This window comes from Notothenia rossii, assembly GCF_949606895.1.
Source record: "Notothenia rossii genome assembly, chromosome: 11".
NCBI classification, from domain to species: domain Eukaryota; kingdom Metazoa; phylum Chordata; class Actinopteri; order Perciformes; family Nototheniidae; genus Notothenia; species Notothenia rossii.
Window position 1 is genome coordinate 22,524,360 of NC_136910.1, and position 19,828 is coordinate 22,544,187.

Here is a 19,828-nt window from a genome sequence, read left to right on the forward strand (position 1 = left end):
TCATCATCATCATCATGCATCTGTGATGCACAGTATGTTGGCCTCCTGAACAAAGGAGAAAGAATTCATTGCTTCCTTTCTCTGTGGAGATCTCTAGACAACGTTGTTATGAAGCAGGCAGTTTCACAGGTTAACCAGATTTTTGGGATTTAGCTGGGACATAGTCTCCGTTTTTCTTCTCAGACCAGGCGTGTCGTGTCATCCATCACGACTGTCACTTCACAGCAAGCTCCCATCCTCATCTCACTGCACTGCAGACCAGATTTGTGAGGAATGTGGTGGAGTCACCAATGTCAAGCTGAGCGGTAATCTAGATAAGGCCTAATCATTTACCCTAGAATGTATCCTCTCCCTTTACTAGCAGTGAGTTGACATAGTGATTTATGTCAGGGCTCGTGTCTGACCCCGGGTTCAGTTTGTGGAGGAGATATTTAAGTTTAGGTTCCAGGAACTTCATCTTCTTCTGTTTCTATCTTTTTACCCTCCCATCCAGCAAGACACAAAGTTCAATAACTCTTTTCTTTTCTGTGGTTACATTTGATAAATTTCGGTTTATTTTGGAGTATTTCATGCTCGCCCATCCAATGTGAGGGTAATTGCTCTGGGATGGAAAACAAAAGGCGCCACTGGTGAGCAGCTATTCCAACTAAAGACATGTCATGACGGATACAGACGCAATTTAAAAACTTGTGGGCAGACTGTGTTTACTTGTGTATCATAGTGAATTCGCAAATAAACAGACAACAGAATACACATTTAATGTTTTGACTGTGAAATACTGCGTGCCATTGAGGCATGTGGTAATCCCAGAATGAATTAATCTCCCCTGGCTCCGCTGAGCTATATTTTCCAACCAGAAACACTTCAGGATTATTTTACTTAATGTTTTCCATTGTCTCAAATTGGATGGGAGCTGTTATGTTCTACTGTTCGTGTTGAGCCTGGTCTGGCTGCAGGGCCTTGCAGTACATGTAAGATGATCTGTTCAGGGTGGATTCCTTCAGAACTCTTCACTCAGCAGTCCTGTTGCAGCGGCGTGCCAAGCCCACATGAGCCATATTCAGCTTTTTAGGAATGTGGATCTTGGGCCGGCACTGGCTTCGGAAGCTTTGTGGGTGTAAGAGTGAGATTGGAGGGGAAAGGGGATGTCTGTGTACAATTAGCCCGAACAAAGCTATCGTTGTGCAGGGTGAGCTCTCACGAGGAGTGAAGACCTTTGGCTGAAAAGGAGGAAAGGCTTTTCTTTATATCTGTCTAATGCAAGACCCCAGGAAGAGCTGGCTGTTGAAGCAAATATTCATATTGAAAAAACTATGGTACTACACTTCCTTTCCATTCCATGATGTCATTTGGGGCCAAAAAATACTTATTCCCATTGACTTACGTTGGGAAACAGACGGTTGTAAATCAGCGGATCATTTAAAAAAAAAAAGAGGATATATTGTACAAATGTTCAGGTTCATATTTTTATTTAGTGTCTCTACTGGGACATGTCTCCATGCTTTAATGTTCAAAAAGCTCTTTATTGTTCTCATACTACCTGTGCTGCAGCACGTCTTTTCACCCTCTGTCTGAAACCAGAGCCCAGTCTGCTCTGATTGGTTAGCTGGCCGGCTCTGTTGTGATTGGTCAACCGCTTAGAGATTTGTCAGGAATGTCCTTTCCTTTAGCATATCATGAAACTCCCTCCCGAGGGAACTCTGGGATTTTGGCCCTTGCAGACCTTACATGCACAGAAAACGTTCATAACGTACCACATGAAAGGGAAAACCCCCAAAAGTATAATAGGGCCTCTTTAAGTTAATAAACTCCCCAGTATAAACACTTACTACTACTGTATTTTGTAGTGTAAGAAACACAGAGACGGAATTGCAGAGGCAATATGGGTGGTCTGAAATATTTGAGTTTACCACAGTGATCAGATCATCCACCACACAATGTTAACTTTTCCAACCTCAAATTTACCCACAGAAATGTCAACAATCTTCTACATGGATGAGTGAGTCACTCTCATGCTGATCTGCACAGTTCGCTAACCAACCCATTCCGTCTCATCAGGGCATCTACCCCGTCCTGCCGGGCCTTCTGGATTGCGACCCATTCAGGGAGAGTCCTGACTTGCAGGTGCCTGACGAGAGTGCTCCTGTCTCGGGTAGCGGTGCCCTGCAGGTCCCTGGTGAGATCCAGCATCTTGTGGATGTTCTGAGCGACACCTGGAGACTGCTGTGTGACTGTCAGCTCCACCCAGAGATCTCCTCACAGCTGATTGGCTACCTCTTCTACTTCATCAACGCATCCCTCTTCAACTCACTCATGGAGAGAGGTACCAGTTCACAAAGAGTATGCAGGTTTACAACTACTACTAGTTTTTTTTTAATAATAATAAGTTATTATCTGTAGAATTGCACCATTCTGTATTCTTCTTGCAATCCACCCCCATGAGAGGTGTAACAAAGATGAATGTCTAAACATCTTTTGACATCCCAAACGCCTAGAGACATCAATCTTTAAAAGCTTGTAACAAACATTTAAAGGGACATTTTTACTCAAACAAGAGGCAATAGTGAATTTGATGGGTACTATTTTCAGCTGTTGAATACAATATGTTTTATTTAGTATGCTAGAAAGAGTGTTTGTAACGAAGTCATAACAAATACAATATTTTGTCATTGTTCATGGTTACGACACACACACACACACGCACACGCACACACACACACACACACACAATTATTGTGAGTATTTCGAGTAAGAATTCAATGTTGATTTTGTTCCTTTCATTAGATTTATTTACAACAAGAATAAAGAATTAAGTCAAACTAATGCTTAATTCTTAATGTTTTTGCTGTGGCAGTTAAACAAAGGATGTGTAACCTGTCAACAAGGAAGATTTCAGATTTGTTATGAATACAGATTGTCTAGAATAATGGGTAATACAAAACAATTTACCAACATGACTTCCAGGGTCAACAGCAGAGATGAAAGACTCAAATGTGTTGCTGTAGACCTAAAAGCTGAGAAACCAAGTCAAGGAACAAAGAATGATTTAAAGTTGATTTCCTCCTGATGTGTACATAGGCTCTGAGCCAGGTTTCTACCACTGGTCCAGGGGCGTTCGCATGCGAGCCAATCTGGACTTTCTCCTGGAATGGGCTCATACAGCTGGACTGGGGGAAATCGCCTTGGAGCAAACACACACACTCGCATCAGCTATCAATCTGCTGGCTTCACCTAGAAAGAATTTACTGCAGGTAAAACATACACACACTTTACATTCCGCTGAGTTGGGTTCATCCTACTATAAATAATCAGCAGAGACATAACAGGCTGAACATTTAGAGATGTGAATTCTGCAGAGGGGTGGAAATATGATATTGCTTTCAGATCTAAAGTGTTTATGTACAATGTTAAATATCCCAAAAAGTCAAAAACTCAGATCATATGCCTTATCTTGACTATTTGGGTATAGTTTTATTAGTTTAGACTGTATAAATAAATCTCTATTATATTTGTATACAATCTTTGGTAACAACCCAGCACTTCTTATAAATAAACCCTAAGAAATTATGTTAATAATCTTGTTATTCTTTAAAAAAAAAAAATGTACATGATTCACTTAATAATATATATTTTTTAACGGAATGTACAGCAAGGTTTTTTACTGCTATGTACCATGTGGTAATATTCTGTGGGTAGTCCACAACCATAACAATCTCATGTTTGAGGTCGGCGTGCGCAATTCCCACCCTCCTCAGTTGAAACAGGGCTGTGGTATTTTAGAATACATTTCATGAAAGCATGCAGGCATTGATCCAGGAGCTCAAAGTTTATTCAGACTTGGGTTGCGTTCGAATAGTCCATTTAGCTTAGGAACCTTCCTAACCGAGTGAAATGACCCGGAAGTCCCTCAGTGGCAGCCATGATAAGTGCCATTCAAATTCTCTAGAATGATAGGAAAGGAGGTTTCAAACTTCCTTTATACCCTCCTTTAGCTTAGGAACCACTGGACCTCCCTAACCGAAAGGAGAGAAGAAAATGCTGCCCCACAATGCCTTGCGGCCACAGCATTTAACATCACACAACAGTCAGCCGTTCAAGGACACAAACGATTATGACGGAGAAATTATATCATGAAAGTTACGGTGCTTATTAAGCATTTTAAAACGTATGTGGTAAGTTGCCAAAGTGCTTTGTTTTGAACGTTCATCAGTATTATAATCAAAAAGAGAAATATGAACGTTAGTTTTTACTGAAATGATCAAATAAAGTCAACATTTCACTGAGCTGTGTGGGGTTTGTTCAACTTTTAAAAGATGTTTGAATGGTGATATACACAGTGATAGGTGTTAAAGACTAACGTTTCATAGTTCATACAATCATACGTATTGGGATCATTTGTATTAATGTGGACCGGAGGGAGAGGGTGACGAGCATAAGTTTCACTTTCATTTTTTATTTCAATTCCAATTTTGGTCATGAAGAATATGTTTCTCTGTTGTTCATAAAGCATAAAGCAACAGCATCAGAGCACGGTGCAGAGTCTCTAGATCAGTCCGTCGTTCTTATTAAACATGCATGTTGTAGTCCGTTGTATAGAAAACTGTAGTTTCCATAGTTTCCCCACAGCAGCAGCAGACGCACACAATGACGTCCGCTGGCGCATCATAAACACATCGGATAGTGAAAGTGCATTCGGATTCTCTAAAGTACCGCAGTCTCTTCTCCGAAGTCCTTTTGAATTCTCCTATCCACTATCCCTTAACCCCATGACGTTTCACTCAGAGGTCAAGGAATAGGAGATAGGGTTAGAATTTAGGAGCTGATTTTTAAACTATCCAAACGCAACCATGGACCTTGTCAGAGACACCTTATGTCTGTGTGAAGGAGAACAGAGAGAGAGAGAACACCGAACAATTCTCTAAGAATGGAATATTTTGTTAAATATGTATTGTACTTATCAGTAAAAATGTACTATTTAACACTTGAATGATCAGATTCCATTATGAAATAAATAATCAGGGTTATCCGTTGGGACAGTCATGACAGCAAAGTCTGAAGATGTCCCTATGACATTATAGCTACAACGTGTGTGTGGGTGTGCTTGTATAGCCCGTGTTGTGGGGACATACATATGTTAACACTGTCACATTGTGGGGACTCGCCTTCCTTTTGAGAAAATTAAAATGAATCATTACATACTTGGTTTATGGATAGGTTTAGGTTTCGGTATCTAGTGGTTATGGTTTGTAAGGTTTAGGGTTAGATGTTAATTCCCCTTAAGTGATGTTCTATTTGTGTGTGTAGACATCTTGGGTGTCTTTGCGCTCTGAACACCCCGCCCTGAGTCCGGCCCAACTGCACCACCTCCTGAGTCTTTACGGCCCGGCGTCTCCCTGCAGACACAGCTGGACTCCCTCTGTTCAGGACCAGGCTGCAGCACACCAAACTGGTAAGAGGTCAAAAACATGACAATATGATAATCCACAAGATCACATGAGTTTTTCCCCTCATTTTTTGTTAATTTAATGTCATGTTTTCCTCAGCTGATATACTGGAGAGTTTTGACACCCACCACCCTCTGGTGCTGCCTGATGGGGGTTACCAGTTTGAGCTGGGCGGACAGGTAACAGATTCAGCTGTGAGGGAACAGCTGGACAAGCTCAAAGAGTTCATGTCTAGCCTTTCTAATGCAAAGTCCAATCAAGCCCCAGCTACCAAGGAACAAGAGGTAAAACATTAATATTGTGATGATTATAAAATTATAAAAGTAGGGTAGACATGTGGATATTATCCGGCTGAACGAAACGTGTATTTATCTAACAGGTACGTTTCCCACAGATCTTATTTTGAGCTATTTTCTAAAATCCCATGGAGAAATCTCATTGCTATTTGTGGAGGGAACCCATGCGCAGCTTACTTCTATTTCGTATATGGCTTCGCCCTCTAAGACTATCGCTATTGGGTAATCCCCCTGCGCCCCCGCGCAGCACTGAAACACTTGTAGTCCACGCCCACCCACAAGGTGGGCCCCACCCTCGGGCCTCCTTCCGGTATAAATAGGAAGGAGCCTCGTGTCCCTGGGGCAGAGTGCCGGGCAGGAGTCCGAAGCAACTCCTGCCCCGCCTCCCTCCACGATTCACCGTTCGGTTCTCCCCTCCCTCCTCTCCACCGGACGGGGGAGACAGAGTCGGAGCAGGGTGCCAGCTTGGCGGCCGAACATGCTTTCCCCCTCTCCGTCACCACAGCGCGGCGGCGTCTGTTACGGAGACGGCCAGAAAAGTGCTACTGGACGCTCCAATCAGCCCAGACGGGCTGTTCGGACCCCTGTTCCACGCTATGGTGGAGTCCATGAAGACGGCCGCGGAACAGGTGGACGGCATTCGCTAGCATGTACAGCTGGCTCCAGTCGGCTGAGCTGCCACAGCGGCACCAACGCCCGCAGCAGCCGCAGCGTCTGAAGGGGCTCCGTCCCACGTCTCCGCTCCCCCGCCACCCCAGAGACAGGGTCTCACGGCGGCGAGTCAAAGGGGAGTGAGGCTCCCCTGCTCCTGGTCTGCTCCGCGAGAGCCTCCAAGGAAGCGGAGCCGGTAATTAAGCCGGCTGCCACTAATCTGTTGATTAAGTAGACAGCAGGGCTCCCTGCAGAAGCCTGCAGGTTTTAACCTATCGGTTAATAAACATGCAGAGCTCGCGGCATTCCTCTGTCCGAGATACGCCTCCTACACACGGTCATAATAACCCATGAGCGCCGGTATAACGCCTCATGTGGACAGCACTGCATACACCTCCACTCATCCCCTGAGCGTGTACACGCCTCATGATGACAGCCGGAGTGAAAAGCAGCGTGTGGAGGTTTCCTCGCAGCCCTTTCGCCTCACAGGCAGCGGCGGCGAGGGCAATGGCGTGGCTCGTCACCATGACGACCATTACAGCACATCACAGAGAAGCCAGAACGGGGGAATGAGCAGTATTCCAGGCTGAGTGCCCCCAGCGGCAGCGCCACGGCGCCAGGGCTCGCTGCAGAAGCCTGCTGGTTTTAACCCATCGGTTAATTAACTGCAGAGCTCGCTAATTAAGCCGGCTGCCACTAATCTGTTGATTACCAGCAGGGCTCGCTGCAGAAGCATGCCCGTTTTAACCTCGGTTAATAACCTGCAGAGCTCGCGGCATTCCTCTGTCCGAGATACGCCTCGTACACACGGCCTTAATAAACCCATGAGCGCCGTTATAACGCCTCATGTGGGCAGCACTGCACACACCTCCATTCATCCCCTGAGCGTGTAAACGCCTCATGATGAGAGCCGGAGTGAAACGCAGCGTGTGGAGGCTCCCTGGGGTGGCTCGTTGCCATGACGACCACAGAACATCTCGAGCATGTGCGTCCGCTCTTAGAGTGTTTCTCAGAGTGGCAGTGCGTGTGTCTGATGGACAGATGGATGAGCAGGCTGATCAGCAGAGGATACGTCCTGCAGTTCGCCTCTCTCCCCCCCCCCACCACAGTTCAATGGGATACAGGAAACACTCCTGTCCTCCCAGAAGCTATGTCTTGCGCTCCAATCCGAGTTGCTGGAACTCCTGTTGAAAGAGGATATTTCCACCGTTCCTCAAAGGGAGGAAAATCAGGGGTTTTCACTCCCGTTATTTTTCTAATCCCGAAAAAGACTGGGGGAATGAGACATCCTCGATCTGTCAGTATTCCACATGCTGACGATCAAACAGGTGCTGGAATGTGTTCACCAGGACGACTGGTTACTTCCACCTGAAGGATGCATACTTCCACGTACCCATCATCCCGAAACACAGGAAATTCCTGCGTTTTCCATTCAGGGAATATCAGACCAGACAATCGTCTGCCGTTCGGATATTTCCTGGCTCCTCGCATTTTGTGTAGAGAAGGCTGGAGCCACTACACAGAGGAGGGATGAGAGTGTGGTTTTCCTCTGGACGACCTGCTATTTGCTGGCTCGCCCCAGAGAGGAAGTCGCTTTACAGACGGTACATCTCGTATCGCATCTGTCAAAGCCTGGGTTTCATAATAAATTGGAAGAAGAGCTGTCCTCTTCCCTCTCAGACAATCGTATCTGGGAGTGGAGTTAAACTCAGCCAGCATGAGACCGCGACTCTCGCGGCAGCAAGGGGGAGGAACTGACAGCTCTCCTCCGGCGTGTCACAACCCACACAGCCCTCTCCGTGACGCAGCTGCTCGGCGTTGGCGTCAGCTGGTCACGTGATGATCCCCTTGGGTCTTTTCCAACAGGGGGACTCCAGAGGTGGTTCATTCGCTGCAGAAGCCTGCTGTTTTAACCTATTGGTTTATAAACTGCAGAGCTCGCGGCATTCCTCTGTCCCAGATATGTCTCCTACACACGGTCATAATAACCCACGAGCACTGTTATAACGCCTCGTGTGGACAGCATGCACACACCTCTCATCCCCTGGGCGTGTACGCGCCTCATGATGAGAGACGGACTGAAATGCAGCGTGTGGAAACTCACTTGCAGCCCTTTTGCCTCACGGGCAGCGGCGGCGATGGCGTGGCTCGTCACCATGACGACCATTACGGCACTTCACAGAGAAGCCTTTCCCCCCAGCAGTTCCATGGGATACAAGAAACACTCCTGTCATCCCAGGAACAGTGTCTTGCGCGGTTTTTACCCCCGCTATTTTTCTAAATCTCGGAAAAGAACGGGGGAGTCGCCCCGTTGTACAATCAAACATGTGTTGATTTGCACAGACAACAGGCCACGGCTATGGAAGCAGCCTACCTCAATCGCCAGGGAGGAGTACGATCTGCGCAGCTTCTGAATGCAGCCAGGTGCTGCTGTTCTGGGCGCGCACACATGTTGCTCTTATCAGAGCAATGTATATTCCCGGCGAATTGAACCGAGGGGCTCGCAGAGCGCAGCAGCCGTGTTATGCGAGGAGTATACGAGACTCAGACCTGTGTCACGCGCACTGGCGCATCAGTGGGATTTGGCTTTGGTGTTACGCACACTAAGCAAAGCCCCATTTGAACCTTTAGACCAGGTTCCCCTTAAACTGTTAACAGCCAAAGTAGTATTACTTTTGGCTCTATCAGCAAAAAGGGTGAGTGATTTGTTTGCTGTTTTACGCCCTAACCCGGCTTTTATGCCAAAGGTCATCACAAGCTCTTTAGAGTCGAGAGTGATCACCTTGGATGGCTTATTTCCCCCTCCTTACAGGTCGGAGGAAGAAGCCACGTCTCATCTCCTCTGTCCTGTGCGCGCGCTGTCCTGCTATGTGGCGCGTACGGCTGCCTTGCGCCATTCTCAGCGCCTGTTTGTGCACTATAGAGAGCGCTTGATCGGGCAACCTCTGTCTGCACAGCGGCTGTCACACAGGTTGTGTGAGGCTGTGTCACAGGCATGTCTCCTCTGGGGTGGAGCCCCCGGAGAACATCAATGCTTACTCCCCCAGAGGAATTTCCTCCTCCACGGCTTTGCACGGAGGAATGTGGAGTGGAAGATATTTGCACTGCTGCATCTTGGTCTTCCCCCTGTTCGTTTATTCATTTTTATTTGAGGGATGTCTCCCATTCCTCTCTGACACACCCTGTACTGGGTGTCCTGTCGGAGTGAGTGACGTCAGGGAGCCAGCTGTGCGCCTCTCTCCTGCCTCTCGGCACGCGGTGAGCGGCCCTTTTTCCCTCTTATAGGAGGGATGTTCCTTTGTCCTCTGAAACACTTTGTACGGAGTGCCTGGTCAGAGTGACTGACGTCAGGGATCCAGCTGGGCGCTCTCCTACCTGTCTGACACGCAGAGAGCTGCTGTTCCCCCTCTATGATCGCTGCGCAAGGTGGGACCTTCGTCTCTACTTTCTCACAGCGGCCGGTATGTATTGTTCCCAGCCTTCACCCCGTCGGGAAGATAGGCATGTTTTGCTATGTTCCAGCGACGGTGATGCGCCATTAAGCATGGCACAACAGGCATGGGGTGTTATTTAGCAGGTGTGTCTGTGCTTCTAGTGCCGGGCGGACCCAGTGGGGCGCAGACTACATCATGCTTCGCCCTTAACCCAATAGCGATAGCCTTAGAGGGCGAAGCCATATACGAAATAGAACTGAGGTTACCTACTGTAACCCCAGCTTCTATGAGTAAATGGCGCAGCCCTCTAAGCGCTGGGCCCCACTGGCTCTACGAATAGCTGAAGAAAAGTTATTTGGTATGGGAGCAGATTGCCGGGCCTCCTTCCTATTTATACCGGAAGGAGGCCCGAGGGTGGGGCCCACCTTGCGGGTGGGCGTGGACTACAAGTGTTTCAGTGCTGCGCGGGGGCGCAGGGGGATTACCCAATAGCGATAGCCTTAGAGGGCTGCGCCATTTACTCATAGAAGCTGGGGTTACAGTAGGTAACCTCAGTTCCTGGTTTTGGGACGCGTCTCTCTCCTCCTCTTCACACACCACACTTTTCGCGGCACACATACTTACAGCCAATCAGCTCTGAATGATGTGAGATGACGTATGGTGGGGATGGCAGCTCTATGCCCCTATGGTCATTATTTTTTTGCCACACACATTAAATAGGACAATACTCTGAGCATGCGCAGTGTAGTTTTTACAGTCACCGTTCACTTAGACCAGGGGTCGGCAACCCGCGGCCCTCGAGCCGCATGCGGCCCTTTAAGCCCTCTGCTCTGGCTCCCTTGAGCTTGGTTATGGCTAGAAAGGATCCGTCTAGTGTAAAACTCTCGCGAGAGTTTACAAGTCACGCGGCTGAATGTTTACGTTTGGCACCTTTCAGTTACGATCGTTAACATCAGTGGGCCACAGCAAATGATGGTGAGAAGCTAAACTATCTATTAATTATGTCAATGACAGGGAGTGTGATTGTTGAAATAGGGTGTTAGCGGTCTTGCTGTTCAAAGAAGAATGACAACACTGTAGATCACCAACACTATGGTTTATTTTTTTATTCACAGGCAAGTTAACGTTGTCACAGTAAAAGTCCCAAGATAGCTCCTGGTGCAATAAAATGTTCCCTTTCAGTGTTTTACTATTATCCTGCTGCATTAATGTGTATGTTGCATCATGTTACTGCTGTAGTTGTGTTTCCGAGCCGCTCCAACGAGAGTTACAACGAGAACGTGACGTCATATTTACACAAGACGGATCCTTTCTAGCCATAACCCTTGAGCTTACACAAAAATAAGAAGGAAATAAAATAAAAGTATTTGTAGGACTATTTATATTTTCTTGCATGGTTGAAAATGTTTTGTATCTTGTATTTTGAGGTGATACTGTGACACATAAATAAAAAACAAAACGGTTTTAATTAAGTCAACTAAAAGATGCGTCACATCCTGCTACGGTCCCGCGCTAGCGCCTTTTCTTGCAGGCGAATAACCTGACCCCCGGCTCCATGAGCGAACTATGGATAAATCAAAGAAAAGTAAAAGTACTGGAGGAACACAGGATTTAATTCTGCGTGGACAGAGTTATATGCTTTCACAGCAAGCGATGCTGGTCTACCGGTATGTTTGATATATGTAGAGAGAAGTTGTCAAAGGTGCTGCATCTTGGTCTTCCCCCTGTTCGTTTATTCATTTTTATTTGAGGGATGTCTCCCATTCCTCTCTGACACACCCTGTACTGGGTGTCCTGTCGGAGTGAGTGACGTCAGGGAGCCAGCTGTGCGCCTCTCTCCTGCCTCTCGGCACGCGGTGAGCGGCCCTTTTTCCCTCTTATAGGAGGGATGTTCCTTTGTCCTCTGAAACACTTTGTACGGAGTGCCTGGTCAGAGTGACTGACGTCAGGGATCCAGCTGGGCGCTCTCCTACCTGTCTGACACGCAGAGAGCTGCTGTTCCCCCTCTATGATCGCTGCGCAAGGTGGGACCTTCGTCTCTACTTTCTCACAGCGGCCGGTATGTATTGTTCCCAGCCTTCACCCCGTCGGGAAGATAGGCATGTTTTGCTATGTTCCAGCGACGGTGATGCGCCATTAAGCATGGCACAACAGGCATGGGGTGTTATTTAGCAGGTGTGTCTGTGCTTCTAGTGCCGGGCGGACCCAGTGGGGCGCAGACTACATCATGCTTCGCCCTTAACCCAATAGCGATAGCCTTAGAGGGCGAAGCCATATACGAAATAGAACTGAGGTTACCTACTGTAACCCCAGCTTCTATGAGTAAATGGCGCAGCCCTCTAAGCGCTGGGCCCCACTGGCTCTACGAATAGCTGAAGAAAAGTTATTTGGTATGGGAGCAGATTGCCGGGCCTCCTTCCTATTTATACCGGAAGGAGGCCCGAGGGTGGGGCCCACCTTGCGGGTGGGCGTGGACTACAAGTGTTTCAGTGCTGCGCGGGGGCGCAGGGGGATTACCCAATAGCGATAGCCTTAGAGGGCTGCGCCATTTACTCATAGAAGCTGGGGTTACAGTAGGTAACCTCAGTTCCTGGTTTTGGGACGCGTCTCTCTCCTCCTCTTCACACACCACACTTTTCGCGGCACACATACTTACAGCCAATCAGCTCTGAATGATGTGAGATGACGTATGGTGGGGATGGCAGCTCTATGCCCCTATGGTCATTATTTTTTTGCCACACACATTAAATAGGACAATACTCTGAGCATGCGCAGTGTAGTTTTTACAGTCACCGTTCACTTAGACCAGGGGTCGGCAACCCGCGGCCCTCGAGCCGCATGCGGCCCTTTAAGCCCTCTGCTCTGGCTCCCTTGAGCTTGGTTATGGCTAGAAAGGATCCGTCTAGTGTAAAACTCTCGCGAGAGTTTACAAGTCACGCGGCTGAATGTTTACGTTTGGCACCTTTCAGTTACGATCGTTAACATCAGTGGGCCACAGCAAATGATGGTGAGAAGCTAAACTATCTATTAATTATGTCAATGACAGGGAGTGTGATTGTTGAAATAGGGTGTTAGCGGTCTTGCTGTTCAAAGAAGAATGACAACACTGTAGATCACCAACACTATGGTTTATTTTTTTATTCACAGGCAAGTTAACGTTGTCACAGTAAAAGTCCCAAGATAGCTCCTGGTGCAATAAAATGTTCCCTTTCAGTGTTTTACTATTATCCTGCTGCATTAATGTGTATGTTGCATCATGTTACTGCTGTAGTTGTGTTTCCGAGCCGCTCCAACGAGAGTTACAACGAGAACGTGACGTCATATTTACACAAGACGGATCCTTTCTAGCCATAACCCTTGAGCTTACACAAAAATAAGAAGGAAATAAAATAAAAGTATTTGTAGGACTATTTATATTTTCTTGCATGGTTGAAAATGTTTTGTATCTTGTATTTTGAGGTGATACTGTGACACATAAATAAAAAACAAAACGGTTTTAATTAAGTCAACTAAAAGATGCGTCACATCCTGCTACGGTCCCGCGCTAGCGCCTTTTCTTGCAGGCGAATAACCTGACCCCCGGCTCCATGAGCGAACTATGGATAAATCAAAGAAAAGTAAAAGTACTGGAGGAACACAGGATTTAATTCTGCGTGGACAGAGTTATATGCTTTCACAGCAAGCGATGCTGGTCTACCGGTATGTTTGATATATGTAGAGAGAAGTTGTCAAAGGTGCTGCAGCCTTTACGTATCTTGGAGAAAAATGGAAGAGGAAGACAGCTGATGATCTTCAGTCATAATTCAATGGGGTATGTAATTTATTTCAGAAAACACTTTTTGTTATATTCCATGGAATGCTCTTAACGTCCCGATAGCAATGAACATATTAAATGATTTGACAATAAATACATAAACATGTTTATCTCTGGAAGCCATTGCGCTATAAAAAGCACGACCAATCATCTGAGCCGGCCCGGCTAAAATAACTGGATGGCCTACCTGCCTGTCAGCCTTCCATCTGTGCACAAACTTATCTCGTGCCCTCATTGGTCATGTGCGCGTTCGTGTGTGTTGGAGGAGGGGCTCTGTAAAGAAGTCTAAAGGAAGAGGCAGATTCTTTCCGGTTGTGTATTTTCAAACTCAAGCGCACTCAAGCTGGTTTCTCCATTCTTACCTACCCTACCTTTAACTCTTTTTAGGGTGCAGCTATATGTTTTATTTTTTTCAAAGTGGGCCCATTTTAATATTTATTTTCCTTCAAATGTGCAGAGGACTCCCCAAGTGCTGTGTTTAATTTATTTTAAAGTAGGCCTGTGTATTATTTTGTAATTCTCCTTATAGGAGTTATTTGTTTCTTATTAGAGGTTAACAGTTTTATATAATGTAATAAATAGCCTAATAAATGCAAAACAACTGTAGTTTTTGTCTGATATAACAATAAATACAACTTTATAAGCTATCAAGCTATGAAATATGTTTTGCGGCTCCAGACAAAAACAATTTGGGGAAAAAGGAGCAAAATGGCTGTTTTGGTCTAAAAGGTTGCAGACCCCTGACTTAGACAGTGAGAGGGAGGGCATGATCGGGTTTTGTCCCACATGGCTCTAAAAATCTCAATAGGCACACACTGTAGACACTAATTAGAAGAACACAGACTAAAACAGCAATGTACAGACGAATCAGATGATTAAACATGATCTTAAAATATATTTTATATATATTTCTTTTTAAAAAAAAAAAATTGTAATCATTATTTGTAATACTTTCTTCTGACACTAGGTGGGGCTGTGCCCCACCTGCACCTAATGACCAGTCGCCACTGGCAACACCCATGGTGAAAAATGACCATGATAAAGAAAAGGACTTAGTAACCATCCGGATCAGATAAAACACACACACACAGAACAATTTGACACATTTTCCGCTCTTCTGTGCCCATCCCCCCACATGGATCACACCTGGCACACGCAATACATGTTCAGTGTCTATTCTTTGTATATTTACTGCAGTTTTTCATGTATACCAGTAGTCTGATACAATATTTACAGTTTGAAAGGGTGTTAAATGACATTTGGTGATGATTAATGGTTTTTGTGTTAATGTTAAAACAGTTAAAAACAGTTAAAAAAACAGTTAAAACAGGACCGGTCAAATCTGACTGAACACCAAAGTAAGGGGGGGGAAACGAAGGCAATAGGAGGGTTAAACAGCTCCTTCTGGTGACAAAAAAGGTTCATTACAACTTCACATGTATTAGTAATGCCAGACCTGCAAGCACAATAGTATGCATAAAATTGGTTGCATTCCCCTTTAAGTTGGCCTATTCTAAAAATTGGTTTTCTAATTTATCTAAACCAGTGTTTAGTGTTGGGTACTTTTTCAAGAACTGCTGACTTGAACAACTCCCCACTCAACACCACCTGTCAGTAGGTTTGCAAAAATACATCCGCCAAGTCTGAAGTCCTGAAATGGTTGTCAAGATACTCAAAAGACATAAAGACAGACAGAGACTACTTCGACCCTAGTAAGATTGTTGTATTTGTCATTCAGATGGATATCCTTCCAAAAGCCAGTCTGGAAACCTTGGATACATCTTCAGTTGAGGCTATTGTCTTTGACCACCAGTCCTCTTGTACCACCTTTGGTGCCTTACCTCCATCACCCCCATCCCCTCCCTCACCATCATCCACGCAATACCTGGATGAGTTCATCTCCTCAGGTGCCATCCTTTTGTCCCAGAAGCTCAGAAATCTGGGGCTGCAGACTGGTGGAAGCAGTGAGACGAGGTCAGCTCTGGAAACCTCCTGTTTCCTCACCCCGCCCAACACCCCCCACATCGTAGATCGTGTTCATTTGGTGAGGCCAGACCAGGAAAGATGGATGAATGGGGAAAGTGAGAAACTTCTCACCTCGGATGTAGATGCACATGATGAAGGTACAGCTACATCATCATTCATGATTGTCTCCTGTTTGTCAGCAGTAACAAAAAACTAAACTTGCTTTATTTTCTCCTTAGGTGGATTGGTGTTTGAATGTCTCTCTGCTCTTAAAGTAGACCGTTCTAATTCAGATTGCCCCAGGATGGAGAGATGTGCTGAACTGAAAGAGGAAATGGAGGAGGATGACCATTATGACGACAATAATGATGAGGTTTTTAGCTTGGAGCTGGAGCGAGGGGAAAGAGGACTCGGTCTTGCTCTGGTTGACACAAGGGTGACTGAAAGAGATGTAGACCAACATACAAAACAGAAGCCCATTTTCCTGCTTTTTATGACACTTTGAATTTTCTTTCCAGGACACGCCCTTGAAGGTGAAAGGCATCTTTATCCGTGCTGTAGTGCCAGACTCTCCTGCAGCACGCTGTCAGAAGCTGCTGCCAGGAGACAGGATCCTGGCTGTTAATGGAGTCAGTCTGCTTGGACTGGACTACCACAGGTAAGAAATATTAAAATCTGAGCAAACTCATATTTAAATATCAAATACAGGTTGTTGTTGTTGTTGTTGTCTTCTACACCTCTGTGTCTCTGTTTTATCTCTTTCAGTGGCAAGGATCTGATCCAGTCATCAGGGGAGAGACTGAGGTTACTGCTGGCCAGAGCTGACTGGATGACTAAGGCTGTACAGACTGAATGCTGACGGCCTTTTTTTATTGTTTCTTTTAACCAAGACTCCATCAGCGCACTTGAAGATAATTATAAGATCTTGCTCAACATTGAAGCTCAGGACATGTGCCGTAATATAATTTTACTGTATGGGTGATGTAAAGATAAAAATGCACTATAAAATGAGTCATGTCCTGTCCTTGTATTTAGTATAGTTTGTATTTGCTTAATGTAGTCTTGAAGCGCTTTCTTTTACATTGTAACATGATATATTGATGTCTATATTTGAGTTTGTGCTCAAGTGAATACAGAATATTGATTCCAGACTGCTTACCTTAACTTTAAATGTTTTATTAGTCATAGCCATATTCGTACATTCTCTATAAGGCAAAGTCATTTCATTGTCACTTTCAATTCTTGGTATGACCAGGTCTGATATCTCATTTGTGTTGTTATGAACGTACATATACAAGTAAGGAGACCTGAGGCTCATCAAGTTTATTCTTTTATAATGCCAAGTAAAAGTTGATCCGAAGTTTTCTACATCAAATATCTAGAGTCTAATATCTAAGTCTGATAATGCTGTTAGCTTGAATGTAAAAATACACACTCCTCATAAATCTATCATCAGTTTGGCCGTAACACAAAAAAGGTTAAGACCTCTAGGTCAGTCAAGCAAAATCTGAATCTTAAGTATTGAATTGACAAATAAAGAAGTGAGAAAGTTGCTCTGGCATAATACCAATGACACCAATCATCCACGAGACAATCAAATCTAATTAGAGAAGTTTAATGAAAGTGTGTCTTTCTGCACTTCTGCTGCCACAAACCTCAATAACCAAATGTACATTTTAATTAGTTGAATTTAACTTATAGGTTTCTTTGCATTATTGATTGCTGGAAAAGGCATTGTTTAAGTATCAAATTTGTAATGGAAATCTTTCATTTTGTCTTTGTAAATAGCGACAAAGTACTCTGCTTCTGCCACGGTTAGTTGGTGTTTCCAGTCTCCAGCAATTCCTGCAACACAACATGCAAAAGAAGAACAACAAGAGCCATAGATGACTCAGCACTTATCAATGCCCCTACCCCCAAATGTTGTCACTTTTTCAAATGAAGTTATCTTGGCGATATTCTTTTGATATGTTATGCATTACAAATGCCATATTACGTCAATACTATCATTTTACTATTATTATAATTATGCACCATGTATTTTCTGCTATCTGCTCCAGTGGCAAGGGATATGGGATCAGTTAACCAATAGTTCAGCCCTTCATAGTAGGAGTGCTTTGCCTTTGATTTTCAATTGAGTCCTTACTTACAGCAATGTTAATCCAGCAAACAAGGTTTTCTTAAATATTGGTTCTTATTTCTGATTGTTTTTTTAATTAATCCAATATTGCTACATAGGCCAATCCTCCATTGGGGAGGCAGGATGGTGTGCAAAAACTAAAATGCCCCAGGCAGCTTCCTTTTCAACTGCCACGTTTACATTACATTACATGTAACTTGTTGGAAGCTTTTATCCAAAGCGACTAACATACATTCAGTACTGTGGGCAATCCCCACAGGAGCAATTGAATGAAGTATCTTACCCAGGGACACAACAACATGTTGAGTGCAGTGGGACTCAAACTTTCTTTCCTCTGATCTGAAGATCAGTGTATCCCACTGAGCGACAGCCACCCCATTTCCTGCACTTATTCTCTTTCTGCCGAGGAACCAAGCGCCCCCAACAGCCCATCTCCAGTAAGCTGGTTAGCAAAATTGGCAAGCATAATTAGTGCAGGTTTTTCCTTCCAAAAAGGACAGGTCTGATGTTAGTGCTCAACTCATCGATGTCAGAAATGTTGTAGTTGTGGACTCTGACCTACATTTCGAAACCCACGTCAACAGAATAACGTTTTCCCCAACCCTACAGGAGGCCTATATGCATGGGTACTGTGTAACCACAGCTACACCGTAGAAGCAAACATTTACTGCATTAGCTTCAAATAAGTCAAACCTTTTGTGCTGTATGTGTTATTTATTGACACTCACCTTTTCCTGAAAAACTCAGATTTTGTCTGGTCCAGTAATTTACTAGGAGCAGTAGAGTAGTTTGACATGTTGTTCTTCTTCATGTTCTTGAACAAACATCGGTCGGCTATCTTCTCTATCGCTTCATCGTCCAGAGATTTCTGCAGGAACTGAGCGATTCAGCCCACAGAGTCCTTCAGGTCCTGCAGAGAAACACAGATAAGCTCATAGCCCTGCAGTGGCTCTCCCAGTATACAAGATTTTAGGAAGGCCTGGGTTTACCAGGAAGGAAGCCGCCTCATGAAGATGAAAAGACGATGGAAACACATCATTGGGGTTCCTCGTCACATAGATGACCTGCAGTGATGACATGACGTCAGACCCTTTCCTTCAAACATACTATCTGTGATGCGTTTATAACATTGAATCTGATCTGCCTTAGTTGATAGGTTTACCTTTGGCTTTACTTCAAAGAAAGATGGTGGCATCATGTTGTAATCGAAGTGTGTAGTCAACAGTCGTGGAGATGGCGTCTGTTCGAGTTTGAGGGAGGCGGTCTGCTGGACTTCAAGCCAGGGAACACGTTTCCAGTTAAAAATACTGTCAACAGGTGCTGGATCTCCTCCACTCATGATCAGAGGGACAATCTCCCTCATCCAGTTTGTACCTAAACAAAAACAAACAAAATATCTTCTTAAATATGTATTTATTAGCCCTTGCAAAACTTGGTGTGAGGTGAAATTATACCCATTTTCATCCCCCCCCCTTACTTTTGTTAGCTTGTATTTAAATGCGGCCTTCAGAAAAAGATAACCGTAAATTGTTAATACCATGAAAACATTCAAAAAGTTACAGGCGATAACCAACAAGGAGGATGGGGTTTTGCTTATCTTGTGTGCTTGCCAAATGTAATACTTCATAAGGCGTGTTCACACCAAGTACTTTTCCCACAAAGGTTCCTGAGAACTACGATCTAGTTGCGTTCACACCAAGAAGTCCCAGGAACTAAATTAGTTATAGAGAATCTTTTTTACCCTCTTTTCAGTCCCCGCTAGAGAGCAGGGACTTTCGTGGGAGAAAAAGGTTCCTGTGTCTGATTGGCTGGGCGGAATGCAAACCACGCCCCGTTAAACTCCAAAAAACGTTAGTGAAGCCGCCATTTTATTATCCTCGCATTGCATTATTAGCATTAGCCCAGCGCAGAAACGCAGAGAGACTAACTTATGACAACACAAAATAAAACATGGGAGCGGTGGAGAGGAGGAGTGTTGGGGCAGAATCTCTGCTCCATGCCGTTCCTATATGAGCGGGTAATCAAAAGAAGGAAAAATTCAAAGCAGCCAGGATAAGGGTTAAACAATAATCTGCTTTAATGGC

The 19,828-nt window shown here is 44.9% G+C and overlaps 1 protein-coding gene and 1 pseudogene across 4 annotated transcripts in view; one reads left to right on the top strand and one right to left on the bottom strand.

The window, feature by feature from the left end:
* The window catches only part of LOC307024239 (ras-associating and dilute domain-containing protein-like), a 32,865-nt gene extending 16,250 nt beyond the window's left edge, over nucleotides 1–16,615 (top strand). The window contains exons 11-18 of one of the 3 annotated variants that reach the window (XM_079658203.1): nucleotides 2,059–2,323; nucleotides 3,079–3,251; nucleotides 5,305–5,449; nucleotides 5,544–5,728; nucleotides 15,378–15,762; nucleotides 15,844–15,977; nucleotides 16,123–16,262; nucleotides 16,370–16,615. In XM_079658203.1, the coding sequence (XP_079514329.1) occupies nucleotides 2,059–2,323; nucleotides 3,079–3,251; nucleotides 5,305–5,449; nucleotides 5,544–5,728; nucleotides 15,378–15,762; nucleotides 15,844–15,977; nucleotides 16,123–16,262; nucleotides 16,370–16,463 (1,521 nt within the window). In that variant the 3' untranslated portion in view covers nucleotides 16,464–16,615. Of the gene's footprint in view, nucleotides 1–2,058; nucleotides 2,324–3,078; nucleotides 3,252–5,304; nucleotides 5,450–5,543; nucleotides 5,729–15,377; nucleotides 15,763–15,843; nucleotides 16,041–16,122; nucleotides 16,263–16,369 lie in introns of all 3 variants that reach the window. The other 2 variants (XM_079658202.1, XM_079658204.1) reach the window with 2 other exon arrangements.
* Nucleotides 16,616–16,753: 138 nt separating this feature from the next.
* On the bottom strand, nucleotides 16,754–19,610 carry LOC307024247 (sulfotransferase 2B1-like; annotated as a pseudogene). Its single transcript, XR_013810587.1, has 3 exons — nucleotides 18,907–19,610; nucleotides 18,473–18,808; nucleotides 16,754–17,449 (listed from the first exon to the last, which is right to left on the bottom strand). The product of XR_013810587.1 is annotated as a sulfotransferase 2B1-like (transcript).
* Between the last annotated feature and the right edge of the window lie 218 nt (nucleotides 19,611–19,828).